This window comes from Achroia grisella, unplaced genomic scaffold (genome assembly GCF_030625045.1).
Source record: "Achroia grisella isolate CSIRO2021 unplaced genomic scaffold, CSIRO_AGI_Agris_v1 utg1360, whole genome shotgun sequence".
NCBI lineage: Eukaryota > Metazoa > Arthropoda > Insecta > Lepidoptera > Pyralidae > Achroia > Achroia grisella.
The window spans coordinates 1,547,772-1,570,457 of NW_026712626.1; the positions used below are offsets into that span (position 1 = coordinate 1,547,772).

At 34.3% G+C, this 22,686-nt stretch overlaps 1 protein-coding gene across 1 annotated transcript; it reads right to left on the reverse strand.

The window, feature by feature from the left end:
* Window positions 1-263: 263 nt before the first annotated feature.
* LOC131855295 (prostasin) lies at window positions 264-17,955 on the reverse strand. The gene is made up of 9 exons (XM_059206548.1): window positions 17,756-17,955; window positions 7,004-7,283; window positions 5,679-5,874; window positions 5,015-5,135; window positions 4,079-4,208; window positions 2,950-3,067; window positions 2,199-2,446; window positions 976-1,083; window positions 264-579 (listed from the first exon to the last, which is right to left on the reverse strand). Exons 2-9 carry the CDS (start codon window positions 7,218-7,220, stop codon window positions 401-403), a joined length of 1,317 nt encoding a protein of 438 aa, XP_059062531.1. The 5' UTR covers window positions 7,221-7,283; window positions 17,756-17,955; the 3' UTR covers window positions 264-400.
* Window positions 17,956-22,686: the final 4,731 nt, after the last annotated feature.

Here is a 22,686-nt window from a genome sequence, read left to right on the forward strand (position 1 = left end):
AAGTTCGAGTATCGAGTGTCGTGTGTCGAGGGTCGATCATTGAGTGTTGTGTTGAGTTTTGAATGTAGAGTGTCGAGTGTCACTAGACACTCGGCACTCTACACTCAGGTCAGGTCAGGTTAGGGTAGAAGTTCGAGTATCGAGTGTCGTGTGTCGTTGTGTTGAGTTTTGAATGTAGAGTGTCGAGTGTCAATTGGTTAGGCGTAGAAGTTCGAGTATTGGCTGTCGAATGTCGAGAGTCGATCGTTGAGTGTTGTGTGTCGAGTGTTGAGTGTCGAGTGTTGAATGTTGAGTGTCGATAGTTAAGTTATGACTTTTGAGGGTTGAGTTTTAAGTTTTGAGTTTGAGAGCTTTTCCATTATACGCATAGTCTAAATTTCGTTATTGCGACATGCTAACGTTAAAAATCTATATAGTTGGTAACAGGATTAATAACTCCTCGGATCCAATTGCTGGTGACTTTTACGTTGTGGTAGATTCCTGGCTGGTGGTCCACCCCGCAGCCGAAGCCTGCCGAGGTGATCCCCGCTAAGTAGTACCGACCATTGTCCAACACTATTAGAGGACCTCCGGAATCACCTGATAAAGAGAATAAATGATTAAAGATGAAGAAATTATTAAAAATGAAAAAATAATTAAAGAAGAAAGAATGGTGAAAGATGAAGGAATTAATGAATGTGAATTAAATGATTAAAAATAAAGAAATTAATGAATGTGAATTAAATATGATTTTTTAAAATGTAATTAAAATATCAAACAAGCTGACACCCCTTTGTCCGTTGATGATAAATGGTAATCGTCACCTATATACATGGACAGCACTCATGTATTGCCATTCTAGAGGACTAAAATGTAATGCATGTTATCCTGTAACTTAAGTGCCAACCGAAACAGCTTACAAAGCAAGCTGCTGGGTGGCTGATTCTTTTGTATGCGCCAAATAAATGTATTTTTCTTTGATTCTTTTGTTCTTACCTAAACACGCATCTTGGTGTCCATCAGAATGTCCCGCGCATATCATCTCTGAGTGGATTTCAACAGAGATCTGTTTACTTTGATGCCATTTGATGCACTGTTCTTTGCCTGGAAATTAACAATCACAATTATGCATATTATAAGGTAGTCATTTCAGAGAAATAAAATTCATATAAACTTAATGTAACTATGTTTGGACAGAATTTATTTTGCCACTCGTTTCAAATGCAGTTTCAGCTAAAAAGAATTAGTAAGAAACCTGTCTGATGTCAATAAAGGCTGATGAGTTGATCTCGAATTTGGATATTCGTCGATTATCGAACGATGTCATCACATAATCGAATCGAATATCGTTCGATAAAGACGCGGTGCGTAGTACCGTAGTGGTATATTCTTGATGAGGAATATACCACTATGGTACTACGCACCGCGTGATCAGTCGGACATAATATCATAATATATATCGTTAGTTATGGGGCCCATAGTACACAATACTTGCACAGAAACCTTGCCTTCCATAATAAATATATAAACAGTAGGGAAAAAAATTATAATGTAAAACTTGACGTTCATAAGCGGCTAAAATGTCCTACATGAATAAATGATTTTTGAATTTGAATAAAATAAAATAAGAATATTTTTGTCATTGTATAGTTTAAGTAGTATATATAGTAAAGTACAATAGATTTAAAATATAAACGTGTTGGCAATTATCTGCAAGTTTATATAGTTTTAATTAAATAAATAAATAAATAAATGGTCCCTATTAGCAACATAATAAATAACATGATAAATGTGGGGGGAGCCCACATGTATCATGCGCTACTAGACAGCAATGTTGCCAGACAGCAATACCTCTGCTGGTACCATTCGGGTTAACAGTCATGGTCTTATTTTATATACAAAATTCTCGTGTCACAATGTTAGTTACCATACTCCTTCGAAACAGCTTGAGAGATTTTATGAAATTTTGTAGGCATATTCAGTAGGTCTGAGAATAGTCTATTTTTTATACCTCTAAGTGAGTGATGGGTTGTCCACCCCTAACATTTTTTAGACAAATATTTTTATAATGTGTCATTAAAAATACATAAAACTCTAAATTTTCACCCTTATATCATCATCCCATATTTTTTAAAAGCGATTTTAATTTATATGGCAAGAGATCGTTTCCCCGCAAACGTTGTTTCAGTTTGTATTTTTATAAAAAAAAATTTACTCACTAAGAATAGGCACCGTGGCGGATCTCAGCAGATTTGTCCCCGTGTGACTGTTGCTGGCATCAGTCTTTCCCCAACCAGCGATCACCCCCGACCTCCCCTGCAGCTCCAGGTCATAGTCAGGGAGACAGATGGGCAGGATGTGGCTCATGTACGTAATAGGTCGGGATAACTTCAGGAGTGCAATGTCGTAACGATCTGGTTGGGTCATACGGAATTGGAATAAGGGGTGGAGGATTTTTTGGATAACTCTGAAAAAATAACATATTGTTTTATATACATTATGTATGTATTTATAAAAATATGTAACAGAGGTTCCGTTTAGCTTAGGACTAGATGAAGTTGTGTGAATTATTCATTTCATACAACTATATCTAGTTCCAAAGTTATTATTATTTTTAAGGCGTTAAACGTAGTTGCGAGGTTAAAAAAGACGTCTTTTATGAAATAAAATTTAAAATAAACAAAAAATTAAAAATTCGGGTCTACTCATCATATCGGAGGGGCGAACAGGGGCGCCGGTGTGAAGCACCCGGGCGTTGCACTGGGACTTCTCTGACTACCCAGTAAGGATTTACGGATACAACTTTAGTCTAAGGGCACTGCTAGGAATTAGAACCTTGGCTCAGGCCGTCGGAATTTCGAACTTCGTTTGAATTGGATAGGGGGTCGATTGGAGAAGCGCTCGGGCGATGCACAGAGTGTTCTCTGACTACCCCATTAAGAGATCTGTCGTGAAGATAAACTGTCTCACCCCAGTTTCCTGGCGGTACGCGTGCCAGCGGTGTCGTGTGCGCCGAGCCACACCGCCACGTCCCGCGGCCTCGCTCGCGACACGCAGTGAGCCGCCGTCGCCACGAACCGCCGTGACACTGTCCCAAACACACACACACATATCATGTACATGTATTGTAGTTACTGGACATTATCTGCATTTATACTACATGTCTTCACACGCTAACAGGAGTGCGTGGAATTCATCGCGGGAAAACCAGCGCGCGCAATCGTGAGAGATTGTTAGACTATTCAAAAGAGCAACACACAAGTTTCTTGCTCAATCTTCTTGTGATGAATCAGCGTTCCGAAAGAGTGGTAAATCAAACATATGACTAATCAAAATTGCTTGTATTGAGTTTATTTGAATAAATATTATTTCTATTTCTATTGCATTTAACTATTTTATTTGTTGACAAATTCTCACGTATTCGCGTGTATCATTCATGTCATTTGACTATCTTTTAAAAATATATTTTATATTTTCAACATTTTATTTTGCAGTAACACGTTAAAGATTTTTGAATTATTAATAACTATATAAATTATGTTTTTGCTTCATACTCAGATGGTCGCAATACATTTACATGCTCATTCTTTCTTTCACCCGGAAGAGCAATACACAAGTTTCTTGTTCGTTCTTCTTGTGATGAGCCAGCTTTCCAAATGAGCAGTAGGTCAAAAAAATTGTGATGACTATTCAAAAGTGCTTAAATTAAGTTTATTTGAATAAAGGATTTTCGATTTTATTCTATTCTTTCGCGAGTGAAATATCGTATCGTAGGCATAATGTAAAATTAGGAAAAACCACACGTTTTCACCACGTTTTATTTTTTATTGAGATCCTGATATTTAGGCTGTTATTCAACCGTTATGAAAGCGAAGAACGGCGGGTATATGATAAATAAAATTATGTGCAGACATATTCGTCTACCTTGTTATCTTAAATATCATAAATTTATATATATGTGTGTATAGTGATTAGTTCCAAAAAGTCGAGGGAGATAAATACTATCATTTACCATAAATTATTAGTGTTAAAACCAGTTTAACTACGTTAATAATAGTGTTACCACTTCTAGTAATGTCACAGTTAAAGATAAACTCACCAAGAACACCTCCGCATTGAAACTCTGATATTCTGACGTGAGCCTGCCAGGGAAACTCAGCAAACCGAGCCTCCCGCCCGCCAATGATTCTCTTTTGCAGAATCCGAGAGGAGGGTAGTCCGCAATCCGCCTGAAAATCATATATACCGGCTTACTTGATTTGTTTTAAAAAATTGAGTTTAATCGCTATATAATAATAATAATACGATGATTTGATGGCCTTGATGGTCTAGCGGCTTTGGACACTACATTACTTCTGATGGTCGCGGGTTCAATTCCTTACACGGCACAAACAATTTAGGAGTATGTTTATTTCTATCGGTCTAGATGTTTTCTATGTTTATTATATATTTATTAATAAAATATATAAATATTTTTATCAGATATTTAATATAATATATCCAGACCAATACAAACATATTTAAAAATACAAATGTGTGTACCGTACGAAGAATCGAACCCGCTTCTATTCGAAGTAAGGCGGTGTGCTAAAATAAAATAATTATAATAATAACCCTGGATAATTATCACAGCGCCATCTAGTCCCAATCTAAGCAGAACCTTTGTTCTTAGAATTAGAATGAACTTAGAGTAGTAGGGGGGAAAGAGATTGTTAGTAATGTGGACTAATGAACTCATTACTAGCAATATATCATATCAGGTTGACCTCCACGCTGTCCCCTGGAAACCATCGTTATATTCCTGGTGAATTTGTCACGATGTGCTAACTGACCTCACCTCATGCTCATCTTAACATTCTCCACTAGTGCCCCGCCAGCGTAAACCGTTAAAGCAGGCGAGTGAATCATTCCATTATCATCAAACATACCTTACATTAACGATATTAGTACTTTGATAATTGTCAGAAATAATTTATGTGGCAACACAATCTTTGTCGGTTAAGTTAGATAAAAAATATGTAAAATGGATTCTAACCTGAGTCCCGTCATCGTCTACACGCCGCCGGAACATGTTAGCTGGCACCACGCTGCGCTGAGGTACTTGCCTCAGCTGTGGTGGTACCACCTTCTTGTACATCCATTCTGATGATGGTATACTTGAAATAGACACAGACAGAAAATATTTATTCATATCAATTGAAACATATTTCATGATCCAAGCAAACATATACAAGAATGTTATAAAATACACATACATTTTGCATTATAAACTGGTCTCACACATGCTAATGATAGCGGAATTATACAAAATTAAATAAATGCATTAAGTTGTGAAATGGACTGTCGTGAAATTTGATATTTGAACAGTTAGCCTTCTGAGTAATCAGCATTGGTATTTTTTAAGCATTTTATGAAATCATTTCACTCATCGTACTTTACTTTTACTCAAAGCACTTGTATCCAAATATAAAGTTCCTACTGAGCTATCGAGTTTGCCTATATTTATAAAAAAAAAAACTAGTGCCTCCTTTACCATCATCCCGCTCTCTAGCATGTGGCACTGCAGTCACTATCGAGTTTTACAGAACACCAATATACAATCTCACCGCGGATATATCTTTTGAATTCGTAAGTGATGACATATGATGATTACAGAATTGCTGTACAGGATAGGATGGTGATGGAAGCAAATGTCTTACCTGTTATCAAAAGGCTCACTGGTTCCACTTTCAGGAGGCACACAGCATGAGAACAGCCAACTGGATCCGCAGCCTTTGACCCTGGTGGCACCTCGCAGCCAGCAGGTCAGGGAGAGGGTACATGGCCTGATTTCTGACCCAAGGGTACAAGTGGGAGAGTAGCCGAATATTGATGCCAAAACTCTGCTGGTAAGAGCTGAAATGTAAAGGATTTGAAATGTAAAATTCTTTATTGTAATAAATTTACGTTGAAGCACTTTTAAATAGTCTTTTTTTTTTATTTACCGCTCATTTGGAAGTCTCATCAAATGCCCAAGAAACTTGAGTGTTGCTCTATTAATTAATGTAGTTATACCAAATTTAAGTATTACAACTTAAATATGTTACAAGTTGTAACATAGTTGAAACATATTTAAGTATTTTAACTTAAGTGTATATACAAATTACTAACTGAAACTTAGCTGTATTTCTTTTTTTTAGTTTGTTAACGTTATTTACTTATGTAGGTGTCTATGTCTAACATTAAATGAAAATTCCGTACATAGACACCTATTGCCATTCTCGTTTGTTATTTAAATAATAGTTTAGTGAGTAATTGCGGTTTACTACCCCCACTTACTTAAAAGGTTGCGAGTTCAAATTGGGGCGAAATAAAAAAATGACTGTGTAATGAGGGAAACAAACAGAACACAAAAAATAATCCGAGAGATGGATGAAAGAAAAAGCTTAGCTTGGGATTACATGGCGCTGTGTGAATTGTCCAGGGTTCTTATTTTAGATATTATAAGACTATTAATTTAATTAGAAGACTTTCAGGATGCTTTCTTCTATGTGTTTTCTTACTAATCGTATAATCTTATTAAACAATACATTAACGCAACATATCGTATTTCAGAGATCGGAAGAAATATTCTAAAAATAGAATAACATTTCAGTATGCGACTTTGTACATAATGTTTAATATTAAAATATATGGGTTGCTATTGTATTTCAATCTAAATATATATAACTCAAAGGTGACTGACTGACATAGTGACATACTGATACAACGCACAGCCTAAACCACTAGACGGATCGGGCTGAAATTTGGCAAGCAGGTAGATGTTATGACATAGGCATCCGCTAAGAAAGGATTTCGATTATTTCTGTCCCCAAGGGGATAAAATAGGAGATGAAAGTTAGTAACTTTGTCAATTTTAGATCGATCGGGCTGAGACTTTGCATGCATAAAGCTACTATGACGTAGGCATCTAAGAAAGTAATTTGATAAATTAAGGCGAGCGAAGCCGCGGGCTAAAGGTAGTTGTAAATAAGAATTTACTTACTTTCCGCATTCACTGGTCCAGCAACATTTAAAATAATTAACGGTATCAGAACAGGACTCAGCCGCCATCTTGTTTTGCGGCGCCATCTTGCTTTTTCTATGTCATCGCTGAATAAACAGTTTTTCCTCTTCTTCAGAACTGTGTCTGTGTGTTTGTTTGCATTCGATCTATGGTGCTTGTGGTACCATTTTGTGTGTCCATATTTCACCGCTGACATTTCTCTGGAGTGCTTTTGTGTTGTGACATTGCGAGGGTCTTCGTGATGTCAAAATAAATGTTTCTGAAACGAGAGATTTATTTATTTATTGGATGATCTATCTATATTCATACATATCTATATTCATAGTAGTGGGGTACTTTTATATCCTTATTAAAATTATAAATGCGAAGGTCTGCTTGTATGTCTCGATTTCGCGGCAAACTACTGAACGACTTCAATGAAATTTGGTGCACAGATAGTCTAGACCCTGAGAAAGAACATATCTGCTTCTTAATGCAAAAAAAGGGTCGTAAAGGATTGAATGGTTAGATGAAAGTTTGTATGGATCGTCATTTTTAAAGCTGGAAGCTTGCAACTTATTTTTTAGGTTGCTAATTAGATATAAATAAATATGACATTTAATGTTTGTAAAAATGTTACCCTTAAGAAGTACAATAAAATAGGGAATGAAAGTTTGTATGGAAAATCATCATTTTTAAAGCTAGAACGATGAAACTTTTTTCTTTATTTGCTCAAGGTTACTATAACACGTTGACGAAGTCGCGGGAATAGCTAGTCATACATATAATTTTATTTATCATTCATTAATTTGAATGAACGAAAATGTTTTGAAGGCGCGTCTTTATGTATTAACATTTCTACTTTCTTCTACTTATAAATTACTTCATGTCATATATTCTCAACTCGCGGGTCGCTATTATTGACGTAGCTATTTTATATATAATAAATGTAGAGACGTTTTGATTTACTAGCAGTTGGTTACGAAATCGTCCGTTTTTTTAGATAAAAGACATAATATGTCGATCGTCGACATACTGTCTATCTTTACGACAAATTTAATTATAATCTGCTTAGTCGTTTAGTCTGGAAAATGTAACAAACAGACTTACACAAACACATTTGTAATTTAATGTCCTAATAATTATTTGTAATTAGGTTCGATAATAGGGCTTAATAAAAGAGAAAAGTCGCAGTCCTTTTGTTAATCATAAATTTTAAGCGGATCGTTGTTTCTAGCGAGTTTGAATAGTAAGAACAAATGAGGACGTGTGAAGGTAGATGACTGTCTGCCCATACAATATATTATTTACCAGCTACCCGCTGCTCTGCTGTTTATCCGTGATTATAGCGGCTGACACTGCCCAAATATCGGGAACTCAATAAAAATAAATAAAACGTGGTAAGATCCCGTGAAATTTTCTACTTATACGTATTTTTTGTTCCTATTTTATTTATATACACCGAATAAATATTTAGTGTTTGTTATATTTGTCATTGATTTTCTGATTATTTTTTTATCTTAAAAACTGTGTAAGTTCTACATTTAAAAAAAATATCTATGTGCAATAAATATAAAAGTAGCGATGTATTTATTTTAAATATTGCGACCCTTACCATGATGATTCTGACCTGATTGGTTGTTGTATTATAGTTTATTAAACTTGCGACCCGAGCGACAATTTGATTGGGCAACACTGTTTTATATAAATTAGCTGGTAACAATTTATGCGCATGTGAGCAAACGTCTAACTTTCATCAGATGCAAACGTAAACAAAAGTGGTATTAGAAAATATACATATAACTTTGTAATGTGGAAACTAAATAATATTATACAAGCATATATCTCATATATAAAATTCTCGTGTCACAATGTTACCATACTCATCCGAACCGTCTTATATGCATATTCAGTAGGTCTGAGAATCTGCTACTACGTATTTATAATACCTCTAAGTGATAAGGGTTGTTCACCCTTGTTGTTGTTGTTGGTTTTTATTTTAAGGACTTATTTTTTTATAATGTTGCATTAAAAATACATACATCCCTAAATTGTCACCCTCACCTATTTGTTATTAGCGATGTTAATTTATATGGCAAAACAATGTTTGCAGAGTCAATCCGTATATATATATATAACTATTTATTTTAATTAAGTCATAACTTTTACTATTATACTATACTACTTTTATACTAGAGTAATCGCTCGCGTTAATTTATCCTCTTAGGGGTGGAATTTATCAAAATCCTTTCTTAGGGGATGCTTACGTCATAATATCTAGCTGCATGCCAAATTTCAGCCCGATCCGTCCAGTGGTTTGTGCACTGCGTTGATAGATCATTACATCAGTCACCTTTGAGTTATATATATTTAGATGTATTTTCCTCGAGTAGGCTGTAAGAAGTCATCTGCGTGGATACCGTAGTATCACCTATTTCAGCCGCCAAGCAGCTTGCTTTATAAGCTGTGACTCGGTTATAGGGTCCAAATTAGGCAGTGAAATTACAGGATAAGAGGCATGACATCTCAGTCCTCAATGACAATGCATGAGTGGTATCACAGTTGGCATATGATAATGTCATAATCCATATTTCTGTTCATGTATATAGGGGACTGTTACAGCGTACCATCAGGGTGGCCACCAGCTTATTTACCATTCAAATTGTAGAACAAACCAAACATAATAGTCATGTATTGGTAAATAATATTATGGTATTATCATATAATATGATTTATATTATATGATAATAATATGATAATACCCCATTAATCTAATGTGAAAAAGTTTAAAAGTTTTTTTATAATTTAAAATACCATCCCGACCATCTAGATGCATTGCGATCCTCTGCCGTGCGTTTCTCCAGAAACGTTCTGCTATGCATAACCACATTGTGAAATCAACTTTCAGCAATAGTTTTTCTGAACCAATACGATTTTGAAACCTTCAAGCAAGGAGTTTATTTGAGTTTATTTTTTTGTTGTTTAGTTTAGTTTACTTTTTTGTTGTGCAAAGAGTATATTTGAGCAACGCACTTGCAATTTTCACAGTGTTACGGTTGCTCATGGGCGGCTCACTTACTATCAGATAAGCAGCATGCTTGTATGTTCCCTACGCTTTAAAAAACTGTTTTTGACAGTCGGTTAAAGTACACAGTCGATTAAAATTCGTAGTCGGTTAAAATACGCAATCAAATAAAATACACAGTCGATTAAAATACGCAGTCAGTTAAAATACGCAGTCGATTAAAATACGCAGTCAGTTAAAATACGCAGTCGATTAAAATACGCAGTCAGTTAAAATACGCAGTCGATTAAAATAAGCAGTCATTTAAAATACGCAGTCGATTAAAATACGCAGTCAGTTAAAATACGTAGTCGATTAAAATACGTAGTCGATTAAAATACGCAGTCAGTTAAAATACGCAGTCGATTAAAATACGCAGTCAGTTAAAATACGCAGTCGATTAAAATACGCAGTCGGCTAAAATACGCAGTCGGCTAAAATACGCAGTCGGCTAAAATACGCAGTCGGTTAAAATACACAATCGATTAAAATACGCAGTCGGCTAAAATACACAATCGATTAAAATACGCAGTCGGTTAAAATACACAATGGATTAAAATACGCAGTCGATTAAAATACGCAGTCGATTAAAATACGCAGTCGGTTAAAATACACAATGGATTAAAATACGCAGTCGGCTAAAATACACAATCGATTAAAATACGCAGTCGGTTAAAATACACAATCGATTAAAATACGCAGTCGGCTAAAATACACAATCGATTAAAATACGCAGTCGGTTAAAATACACAATGGATTAAAATACGCAGTCGATTAAAATACGCAGTCGTTCGCAACGTGCCGCAAGCGACCGCCTCGTGTGCGACCACTTGTGTTTTGCGACCGGTCGCGACCCAAAAGTGCATCGGCGCATGCGCAGCTTTCCCCCTTTAATTACTGCTCACCTCGCTCAACAAATTGGTATTAATTTTCGCCAAGTTTCAATAAAATTGACATTAATTATGAGTTAATTAGCGAGATGTCTCGTTCAACTGGTTTTTTTAATGTAATTGGAACGGTAAACTTTTTTTTTTGCGTCGTAGAGGATCCTATTTGGCTTTGAGTGTCACTGCTATTTTTAGCGAAGTCTACTCCACTAAATATTGTACTTTAATGTTATTTTAACCCTTATATAATACAAGCTCGGCTCACGAATTCACCAGCGTGACATTTATAGTCTGATGTATAAGCTATATTACTATAAAGTTTCATCAAGATGCCTTCATTAGTTTCTGTGTGGAAGAGTACAACAGTTGGATGGACGTTTGTCTCCGTTGAGACTCACAAACTTCTGCGTTTATAATGTTAGTAAGATTAATAATCTTAATATAAATGTGTATGCAATACTGCAATGGATGTCAATAAATATATTTTCTTGTGTTCTTTTTACATAAACCATCCAATCCATTTATATTCGCAAACTTCCACGTTTATAATATTAGTAAGATGTTCCCTTGTTTGCAAATAGGACGATCTAAAAAATGCCTCAGAATATGCTACAGTCGTCGCAACATTCTTGGGTAAATACATTTAGTTGTCATTGAATCGAAAGAAAATGAAGAAGCAGTTATTGAAGAGAATTTCCAAAGTAGCAAGTTTTGTATGGAGAGGGGTGAGGGAGTTTTTTTTATGGATGACAGTGAAATGATGCGTCTTCGCTAACGGATAACGCTGGTGGGGCACCAGTGTAGGATGATAAGATGAGCATGAGGTCAGGTCAGTTAGCCCATCGTTACAAATTCACCAAGAATTTATCACGATGGTTTCCAGGGGGAACCGCGTGGAGGGCAACCTAACATGGTACATTGCTAGCAATGGGGTAATTACTCCACTTTACTAACAGTCCCTTTTCCCCCGGGGTCAGGGAGTTGCAACCTTAATGGATGAATAACAATGGGATCACTGGTCCTCATACAAACAGTATTATTTTTTTAATTGAAATCGGTTTTGGGTTTAGAATCGGTGGTCCAGCGGTTTGGAACACTGCCTTACTTCCGATAGTCGCGTGTTTTATTCCTCGCAAAGTACAACCATTTGTAGTCATGGGTATGATTGTTTGTATCAATCTTGGTGTTTTTTATGTATGTAATAGTAATGTAATTTAATATAACAGTTGTCTAGTATTCATAACAGAAGCTCTGCTTAGCTTGGGACTTGACGCGCTGTGTGAATTGTCCTAAGATCCTATTTTTTTTTGTTTTTTTTTTTTTATTTGCTTCACTGACATTATTATTATTTTTTTATTAACATGTATTGACTTTAGCTGCGATTTGATACAGCAGAAGTTTTCGTAGGGCTAGTTGTGTTTCACTAGGTGTTTATCATATATATTTATATAGATGACACACATATACATATTTACATTATTTATATAATAAATAGTTTATGTTTATATATATGCTATTTTATATATAATATTATATTTTATGTATTTACGCATTTATAGTCTTATGTGTTATTTATCTTTTTTAAATTAATCACGATTGTTTTAGCAAGTGCATCATAAGAAGCCAGAGTTTCCGGCTTCGTAATGATACTGGTCAACTTGTAAGGGGAGTCAATTTTATGCATCCTAAGATCCTATTAGGTATATTATTACTAGCTGACCCGTCAATCATTTTGATGCCATATAAAGTAAAGTACTAGTATTGCTATTAAAGAATAGAGGTTAACAATAAGTGAAAATGGTGGTGCTTTTTAATGTCTAATAAAAAAGATTTAAATAACCATCTTGTCCAATAATTTGTTTTGTCCAACCTATCTCTACCTGTCTATGATATGTCATAAAGACATGAAAAATATTTCACATCCTATTATTCTCAGAACTACTGAATATACAAAAAAAAATAATAATTCAATCATCAAGAATTGGCTATGAAATTTTTTCAATTGAACATGATTTTTTTTGCCGTTTCGCAGGATTGTGTTACTACAGTTAACAGAAATAGCAAAGAGAAATTATATCGGTAGATTTGAACAGTTGAAAAAGTAATACAACTTCTTTTTGGAGGCGTTAAAAATCCTTTGTTCCCATCTTTTGTCTTCGAAAGGATGATTCATTTCCTCTCTGTTTTAAACGTATTCGAAAGTACTCCTTTGACGCTTAAGGCTTTCTTTTTTAACTACTGAAATTTATGACTCACTTAAGCTTGGATGCTCAGTAACGGTATTTATTTATTTTATTATTTAAACCAACTTCCAAAGAATAATGATCCAAACTGTAATTTTTTTTGTCTCTCCCTATCTGCAATCAGTCCCAGAACTATGAGCAGATGTTTTGGGTGTGGGATCTAAGAATGGAGTGTCCACCCCAGCGGGAGGATCTACTCCTTAAGCATATTGCAAACATTACACAATGTGGCTTCTTTTTAGTCGCTTGGGGTAAAGTATTTGTAGTAATTGAGCAGCCAGTTGATTTGGGTGGTTACATAGTCGCTTTTTATACTTTTCTTTACAATTGAGGATCTCCTCCTTTACTGTCAGTACGCCAAGTTCCTTGTGAATTTCGTTGTTGTTGATGTACCAAGGGACACCCGATACTGATCTCAGTATAATATTTTGGGTCCTTTGAATGATGTTGATATTTGACTTTGACGCACTTCCCCAAAGTTGTAAGCCGTATGTCCTTACAGTAATTATCCAAACTGTAATTAAATTTTTTTTTTGTATATTTCATGTATATCAAATAAACGTATTTTAATTCTTTCTTTTTTTTCCTAGGAAGGAGTTTTGTTTATTTATAAGCTATTTCGAATGTGGCACAGCCTACACCAGGTTAGCTGTAAAATATGTCTCACACAGTAATAATAATATTACTATTTTTATTGACGTCAATTTCTTAAATAAGTATTGAATTTACATGTACTTTATATTTGTAGTTATATATCATATTTGATGTTAATTCTTGAGTTTTGATTTTTATTTTATCTTTTCTTAAGTTTATTATTTGCACTCCTGTGACCCACACACTACTTCCTGTGTCACGCTGTTTTGGGTTGACTGGAAGAGATCTCTTTTAGAGATAAGTCCTCCTTTGTAAACAAAAGTTATAACGTATATTCAAAACTTATATTTAAAAGTGCAATAAAGTATATATAATAATAATCCTGGACAATTAACACAGCGCCATCTTCTGTACCATTCCGTGTAATACCATTCCATACCAAACTGAGAATTCTCTATAGATATAAACATACTATGTAAACCTATTACCATTTTCCCGCGACTTCGTCTCTACAAACTTTCATCCCCTATTTCACCCCCTGTATAATTGTTATTGGGATAAAAATTTGTCTATGTCCATTCTCGCGATGCAGTTAATCTTTATATTAAATTTCATTAATGATGTCCTCATTGGTTTAGCGGTTTAGCACACCCCCTTACTTCCGATGGTCTTGGGTTCGAGTCCATCTCGGTACAAACATTTGTATTTATGAGTATGGTTGTTTGTATTTGTCTGGGTGTTTTCTATGTATAATATGTACGTATTTACGAAAAAAATATATCTATGTATTTGTATCAGTTATCTAGTACCCGTAACACAAGCTTTAGCTAGCTTAACTTGAATCTAGATGGCGGTGTATGTTATCCTGAGATTATTATTATTATTTTCACTATTGTCTCATTTTTTCAGCTTTTGCTGGTTTCTTACTCTTTGTAGCGTATTCCTCACTTACGGGCCGAAACCAAGTAGGTTAGTGCAGAGTATGTGTATGTGTGTGTATGTGTACTTATTGTGAGCTTTTTGTTATTATTATTTGTGTGTTTCGCTCTCAGCCTTTTTGCTGGGGTTTATTACTATTATTATTTTATTATTATTATTATTATATGTTTTATTTTCACAGCTTATGTTGGGTTTTTACGCTTTGTGGCGTATGCCATACTTACGGACCAACACTTATTATTATTATTTTTATATATATATATATATATATATATATTATATATCTCCCTTTGATGGGATAATAGAGTGAACATTGCTGGTAAAAATCACCAAACAATGATAGTATAAATGATGAATGATGAGGATGGATAATTTTTAAGTGGAAGACAAAAATTTGCGGACTATTCTACAAGTGTTTAATATTACAGCTTTTTGGAGAAGGATGAAAGTAAGTGGGTGAAGTTGTAATATCTTGAGGGTAGTGTGTAGGGATGTTGGGATGACACCTGTGGACGAGATATTATTATTATTATTATTATTCTTTATTTTTTCTCAGCTATTGCTGGTTTTCTCCACACTTACGGGCCGAAACCAAGTAAGTGCAGAGTGTGTGTATGTGTGTGTGTTATTATTATTATTATTACATATATATTATATCTCCCTTTTTACGGGGGTAATATATTCAAACACGCGGGCCTTAGCCAAGCATGGATGAGTTATGTGATGAAGATAGAAATTTTCTGACTATTCGGCATGTGTTTAGTATGACGGCTTTTTGTAATAGGTCTATTGTAGAGGAGGGGATGTGCAACGTGTCTAGGTGTTTGTTCAGACTTTTTGGTATAACTCCTGTGGATGACAAAACTATGGGTACTATGTGTATGGTGTGTGCTTTCCATTGTTTTTTTAATTCTATTGCTAGATCTGTGTACTTTGTTAGTTTTTCATTGACTGTGCTTTGTATATTGTGTGTGTTTGGGATGGCTATATTATTATTATTATTATTATCACCTCGATTAATACCGAAGACGGGACATGTCAAGTCTCTCGTTACTTTATTTTGCGTGATTATTACTAATATATACAATAAAAGGATTGTTATCAAACCAACCGTATGCTGCATTACCCCTTGCCTTGTAAAAAAACTAGTTCCTTCATTGAAGTCTTAAGATACCGTTAATAACTGATCGACCCGAGACATATCCCGTTTGTGTTACGAGGTATCGTCTGTTGACATCATTATAAACTGAGTAGTTAAATACTGCGGTTTTGCTCGTATTTCTTATCTTATTTATTTATTTACTAGCGGTGCTCGAGGTTTCATTCGCGTGAAATTTATAGCTTACATGTCGTGTATAAGCTATATTATTGTAAAGTTTCATCAAAATCTGTAGTTTTTGCGTGAAAGAGTAACAAATATCCATACTTACAATCTTGAATGATGATGCAATGGTAATGGTAAACGGGTGCACCAGCACCCGTTTGCGCTAACCGTTTACGCTGGCGGGGCACCAGTGGAGGATGATAAGGTGAGCATGAGGTCAGGTCAGTTAGTCCATTATGGCAAATGGCAATTTACCACGATTGTTTCCAGGGTAAACCGCGTGGAGGTCAACATGACATGGTATATTGCTATCAATCGGGGTTTTTTATGGATGATAATAGAATGGTTCACCCGTCTGCGCTAAAGGTTTACGCTGGCTAAGCACCAGTGGAGGTTGATAGGATGAGCATGAGATCAGGTCGGTTAGCCCATCGTGACAAATGCACCAGGAATTTATGACATTGGTTTCCAGGGGAACAGCGTGGAATCTGACAGGGTACATTGCTAGCAATGGAGTAATTAGTCCACATAACTAACAAACTCTTTCCTCCCGGTTATGCTCATATTTTTGTCACGGGAATGGATATTCGTACCTACGGGTAGTTTTGATTAATTCATCCATCTATATTTTAAATACAAAAATGTAACTGTCTGTCTGTTTATGTATATTATTTTTATGATTAGATAAATAATGAATTTTGTTATGTATAACAATCACGCCACAACCAAAACAAATCTTACAAAGTAAGCTGCTTGACGGCTGAAATAGGTGAAACTGAGGTACTCACGCAGACGAAAGCTCAGCTTAAAGCTCTGGCGCTCTAGAATTAAGTTTATTTTGATGTAGAAAGACGAAACATAGAAAATATTTTTATTAACAACCATTGCACCTTATCCCCAATGGTCGTGGGTTCGACGTCTAGCACGGTACAAACATTTGTCTTAATAAGTATGATTGTTTATATCGGTCTAGATATTTCTATGTATATTATGTATGTATTTACAAAAAAAGTATATGTGTATTTATATCAGTTGTCTAGTATCTATAACACAAGCTCTGCTTAGTTTGGGACTAGATGGCGCTGTGTGAATTGTACTGAGATATTATTAAATCTCCGTGCTCTGTAATTTAACTACCTTATCTCAACCGTCAAATAAAATACAGCTTATAAAGAAAAAAGGCGATTAACGTAAGTGAAAATCAGGTATGTATAAAAATACAATTATTTGTATAAATATGATAATATTAATCACAGTTATTCCTAATTAATAACATAAATAGAAGGCGAAAGTCAGTTTGTTTGTTATGCTTTCACGCCTAAACCACTGAATCAAATGTAATAAATTTTTATATAGAGAGAGACGGGTGTATAGGTAAGAATAATACCTAGAAGGGGTTTAAATAGGGGATGAAAGTTTAAATCGTATGTAGTAATTTCTCAAGGATATAAAATTCATAGTAATTAAAAAATAAACTTTATTAATATTGTGACGACGAAATTGTCGGCGTCATATAATGTTTTATAAATAAAGATGTATAATTTATTTCCTTTGCATTTCCCTTTCGATTACCAGAAAAAGTTGAATAGGTGCATCTATGTATTGAATCTGATTGCTAAATCAACTTTTTCTGCAAACTAGGCCAACGTAACTGACCTATCATTTCTCTTAAATCAAAACAGGCTTTAAGCTAATACTCACATCGCCTTTCACTTTTAGACCTAGACACTTTCACTTGCTAAAATTCACTTTAAATAATTCAACAAAACCAAACACAGATAAAATATTTTCGATTTTTTAGGCGCGAAAATTGAATGGTATTTAAAAATCGAACGCGGATTGGTCTGCGATTTGTAAATTTGAATTTTACTTTTTTTTTGGAACGTTCGCTAGCTGAGACGCTCGGATATAGACTGCGGTGTTTTCGAACCGGTCCGTTGTGATTTAGTGATGGGCTTGGGTCATACTTTTTATCGATTTCTTTTTATATTATTCGAGTTATATTTATCGGCTGTGGAGTAGACGTAAAAAACAAAATAATGTTTATAAAATTTACATCGTAAAGGGTTATGTTACCCGAGTTAAAACATTAGTTTGTACCTCTTTACGGCTGAACAGTTCTTAATGCAATTTTGTGAATGAAGATAGATTGTATCACTAGGGCCTATATAGAATATTGTGCTGGGTTACTTCTTTTAATTTTCAAATATTTAATATGTGGTAATACACTACTTATAGTGCTGTATATATATAAGAAACTTCAAATCTGTTTGTAGTAAAATAAATCACATTAATATAAGACAGTACTGCTAATTTACTGTGTTGCTTTGTCTGCCAAGAACAGATATACCAAGGTTATTTTTTGTCCCAAAAAAAGCAGATGAACTTGTGAGAAACTAGTTATCAAATATATTTCAAAATTAAAAAGGTTTCATTTTAATATCTTCTGATTTTGTATTATTCTTCAAAATAATTAGGTTTATAGGTTATATAAAAATAGGTTTTTATTGTTGTAAAAAAAACCTAATAGACATAAATTTCTACTAATGTATTTTCATCCCCAAGTTTGTAAGGGGTAATCAGAGGGGACCATGTGCTTGGATTGGCTTTTGTTTTAAAAGTTGATGTGATATATTTTGTTAAAATTAAAATTTATGATTAATTATAAACTAATTTAAAATTTATAATGCTCAAGAAATCAGAGAAAATGATAAAATTTCGTGGAATCGACGTTTCGCCAATAATTTTAGAGTGATTTTTAAAAATCGAGTAACTCGATTGTGTATCGACTCGATGCCGCCGTGGAAACCGGTATCGTTTCGCTATCTCGATTATTATAGCTCTGGCTGCAGTGATATTTATTTACGAAGCGTGCGGTTGTAGTAAAATTTAATAATCGTGTGCGTACGGATTAATTTGTAATTGACTAATGAGGCGCCGCGGCGTTGCTCGGGATTATTGTACGAATTAATTTCTTTTTGTTAAAGTAATGGCCAGTTCTTGCTACTCGTAGACAATGTTGATTTTTATAACCAGTTGTGATTACAAGCGGTTTAGCTTACCACCTTACTTCCAATAGTCGCGGGTTTGATTCTTCGCTCGGTACAGACATTTGTATTTATGAGTATGATTGTCTATATCAGTCTGGGAGTTTTCTATGTATATTATGTATGTATTTATAAAAAATATATAAGTAAGTATTTATATTACTTGTATAGTACCCATAACACAAGCTCTGGTTACCTCTTATATTTTTGTAAATACATACATATTATGTATCTATGTATTAACAAAAAAAATATGTAATATATATATGTATATATTAATATCAGTTAGCAGATTAACAATAGGTAGTATTGTAATAGATTATAAACAAAGTTACGGTTTCTATATTTTTTAACTATATTCAACAAAGACAAGATTCAATAGGCACTATTTGAGCCTGCGTGTAACATCTTAGACCGCATCATCATTTAACATCAGGTGAGGTTGCGGTCAAATGCGGTCAAAATTCATAAAAAAAAACATAATAAACTAACATAATATTTACAATTGAAACGTAGAAGTGGTAGATAAAAAACAAATTGTTATGACTATTCAAAAGTGCTTAAATTAAGTTTATATGAATAAATGATTTTCTATTCTATTCTATTCTATTCTGAAGATGCTTTATTTTTAACACGGAACAAACGAGCATGCGGCTCACCTGATGATAAGTGATTACCGCCGCCCATGAACACCAGGGGAATTGCAAGTACTTTGTCGGCCTTTTAAAAAGGAATAAGCTCTTTTCTTGAAGGTTTCAATATTGTATCGGTTCGGAGCTATATCGCTTGTATACATTATATGTTTTAAATTATTTTTTTGACTACTAAGTACTCGCCCCGGATTCGCACGGATGTACATGTATCATTATTATTATTACATAGTATAAAATAAAGTCGCTGTCGCTGTCTGTCCGTCCCTATGTATGCTTAAATCTTTAAAACTACGCAACGGATTTTGAAGCGGTTTTTTTAATAGATAGTGATTCAAGAGGAAGGTTTAGATATTAATGGGTCCTGTGGGGACTGGTCTGTTCAGGTTGCGAACACTGACTAGATTTTTTGTTTTTTGCAATAGCATACGCTGGTGGTCACTCTATTCTCCCAAATTTAAATTTAAATGAATCTGTATTATTGTATACATGTACAACATTTATTTAAAAAAAAATACGAGCTGAGTTTCTTGTCAGTTCTTCTCATCACGAAATCATTCCGAACTGACGGTAGATTTCAAATATTATAATAGTCTGTAATAGACCTACTATGTATGAAGATATTTTGAATTTGAATTTGAATATATATAATACATGTACACCCCTGTGAAGCCGGGGCGAGTAGCTAGTATAATATAAAACAAAGTCGCTGTCCCTGTCTGTCCCTATGTATGCTTAAATCTTCAAAACTATGCAACGGATTTTTAAGCGCTTTGTTTTAGTAGATAGAGTGATTCAAGAGGAAGGTTCATATGTATAATACATGTACACCCGAGCAAAGCCGGGGCGAATAGATAGTAATAAATAAAGTGCTTTAATCGTATAAATTGAGATGAACTTTCCTTGTCCCGTTCACGGAAACCAATCGGAACTTGTTACCGAATCGGCGGCGCCTTGTTACGATACCGGCGCCGGCGCATCGAAAGTGGAGAAATCTTTTGACGTTTATAAATCGATAATGACCTTGTTGGGGCCTGATGACCTCAACGAACGAAGAAAATATTTAAAAATATATATATTTTAATAATATTAAAATTTTATTTGCATTAATATATGCATGTATATCGCACGTTTAATTACAAACTGCATTAACTCGAAAATAACAAACTTTTGAAAATCTACTTTAATGGTTTGTCTTAAGTTCGAATTTTCATTTTTTTTGTATGTGAGATAATGCTGTTTATTATTAAATGGGCGATTGAATAATATTTGCATTAATGTATGCATATATATGTAACTGATAATTATAATGCATCAATAACAACACTGGACAATTCATACAGCGCCATCTAGTCTTAAGTTAAACAGAGCTTGTGTTATGGGTACTAGACAATTGATATATATGTTTATTACAGTTCATACCAGACCCAATCTAGATGGCGCTGTGTGAATTGTAATAAATCTTATATATAAAATTCTCGTGTCACAGTTTTCGTTCCCATACTCCTCCGAAACGGCTTCTCATGAAAATTTTGTGAACGTATTGAGTAGGTCTGAGAATCGGCCAACATTTATTTTTCATCCCCCTAAATGTTAGGGGTAGTCCACCCACCCCTAATTTTTATTTTATTTTAAGGCAAAACAACTAGACATTAGATTAGATTATAATAAATAATTCCCTTTTCACTTAACACAGTGCCAGCTAGTCCTACGGTAAATAGAGCTTGTGTTATGGGCACTAGACAACTGATATATACATAGATACATCTCTTTATAGATACATACATAATATACATAGAAAATATCTCGATTATATCACCCGATCACCGAATACTCTTGAGATAATCATACTCTTGAATACAAATGTTTGTTATAGTAATCGAATCCGTGACCTTCGGAAGTAAATCGTATTTGTATCTGTCATCTAGTACCTATAACACAAGCTTTAGTTAGCTCAACTTAGGTCTAGATGGCGCTGTTTCAATTATAATAAATAAATAACCTCTGGACAATTTACACAGCACCATCGAGTCCCACAGTAAGTAAAGCTTGTACTATGGGTACTAGACAACCGATATGTACTTAGATATATTTTCTTTTGTAAATACATACATATTATATATAGCAAATATCCAAGTCAATAAATCATACTGATGATTACAAATGTTTATTATAGGAATCGAACCTGAGAAACCTTCGGAAGTAAATCGTATTTGTATCAGTTATCTAGTACCTTTAACACAAGCTTTAGCTACCTTAATTTGGGTCTAGATGGCGCTGTGTGAATTATTATAAATATGTAATAAATAAATAACTCCTGGACAATTACACAGCGCCACCTAGTCCCACGGTAAGCAGAGCTAATGTTATGGGTGCTAGACAACTAATACAAATAATTAGACTTTTTTTGCAAATACAAAAATAATATACACAAAAACACCCAGACCGATACAAACAATAATACTCATGAATACAAATGTTTGCACCGTGCGAGGAATCGAACTTACGACCACCATAAAGAGGCGTGCTAAACCGCTAGACCACCGAGGTCGTCGTTACAATTGTCCTGAGATTATTATTATTATTAGATGGTAAAACAGTGAAATCTTATTTTATTACCAAATGTTAATTCATTTCTAACATTTCTGGTTACGACGTCACCGTATACTCGGCGCCTGCGCATTAGGTGGTCGACGCTTAGTGAAAATAGTGAAATCAACCTAACACTAGCCCACGGCTTCGTCTGCATTAATGAGGTTAATAAGTATGTTAATCATTACAGATTATATTAAGTTATATGTGTAGTACATTGAAATCATATATAATACATAATATTAAATAAATAATTACACATATACACAATATTTATTAATGTAACTACATACTCGAGTCATGCGTTATACAACTCTGAATATCATTTTTCTTACTTATGCAT

Bases quoted from the DNA above. Each gene is read 5' to 3' on its own strand.
- LOC131855295 (XM_059206548.1), bottom strand. From the start codon at position 7,220: ATGTCAGCGGTGAAATATGGACACACAAAATGGTACCACAAGCACCAT. The intron at 3,068-4,078 runs GTGAGTTTATCT...TGTTTGGGACAG, and splicing joins TCAATGCGGAGGTGTTCTTG to TGTCACGGCGGTTCGTGGCG. The intron at 2,447-2,949 runs GTGAGACAGTTT...TTATTTTTTCAG, and splicing joins CGTACCGCCAGGAAACTGGG to AGTTATCCAAAAAATCCTCC.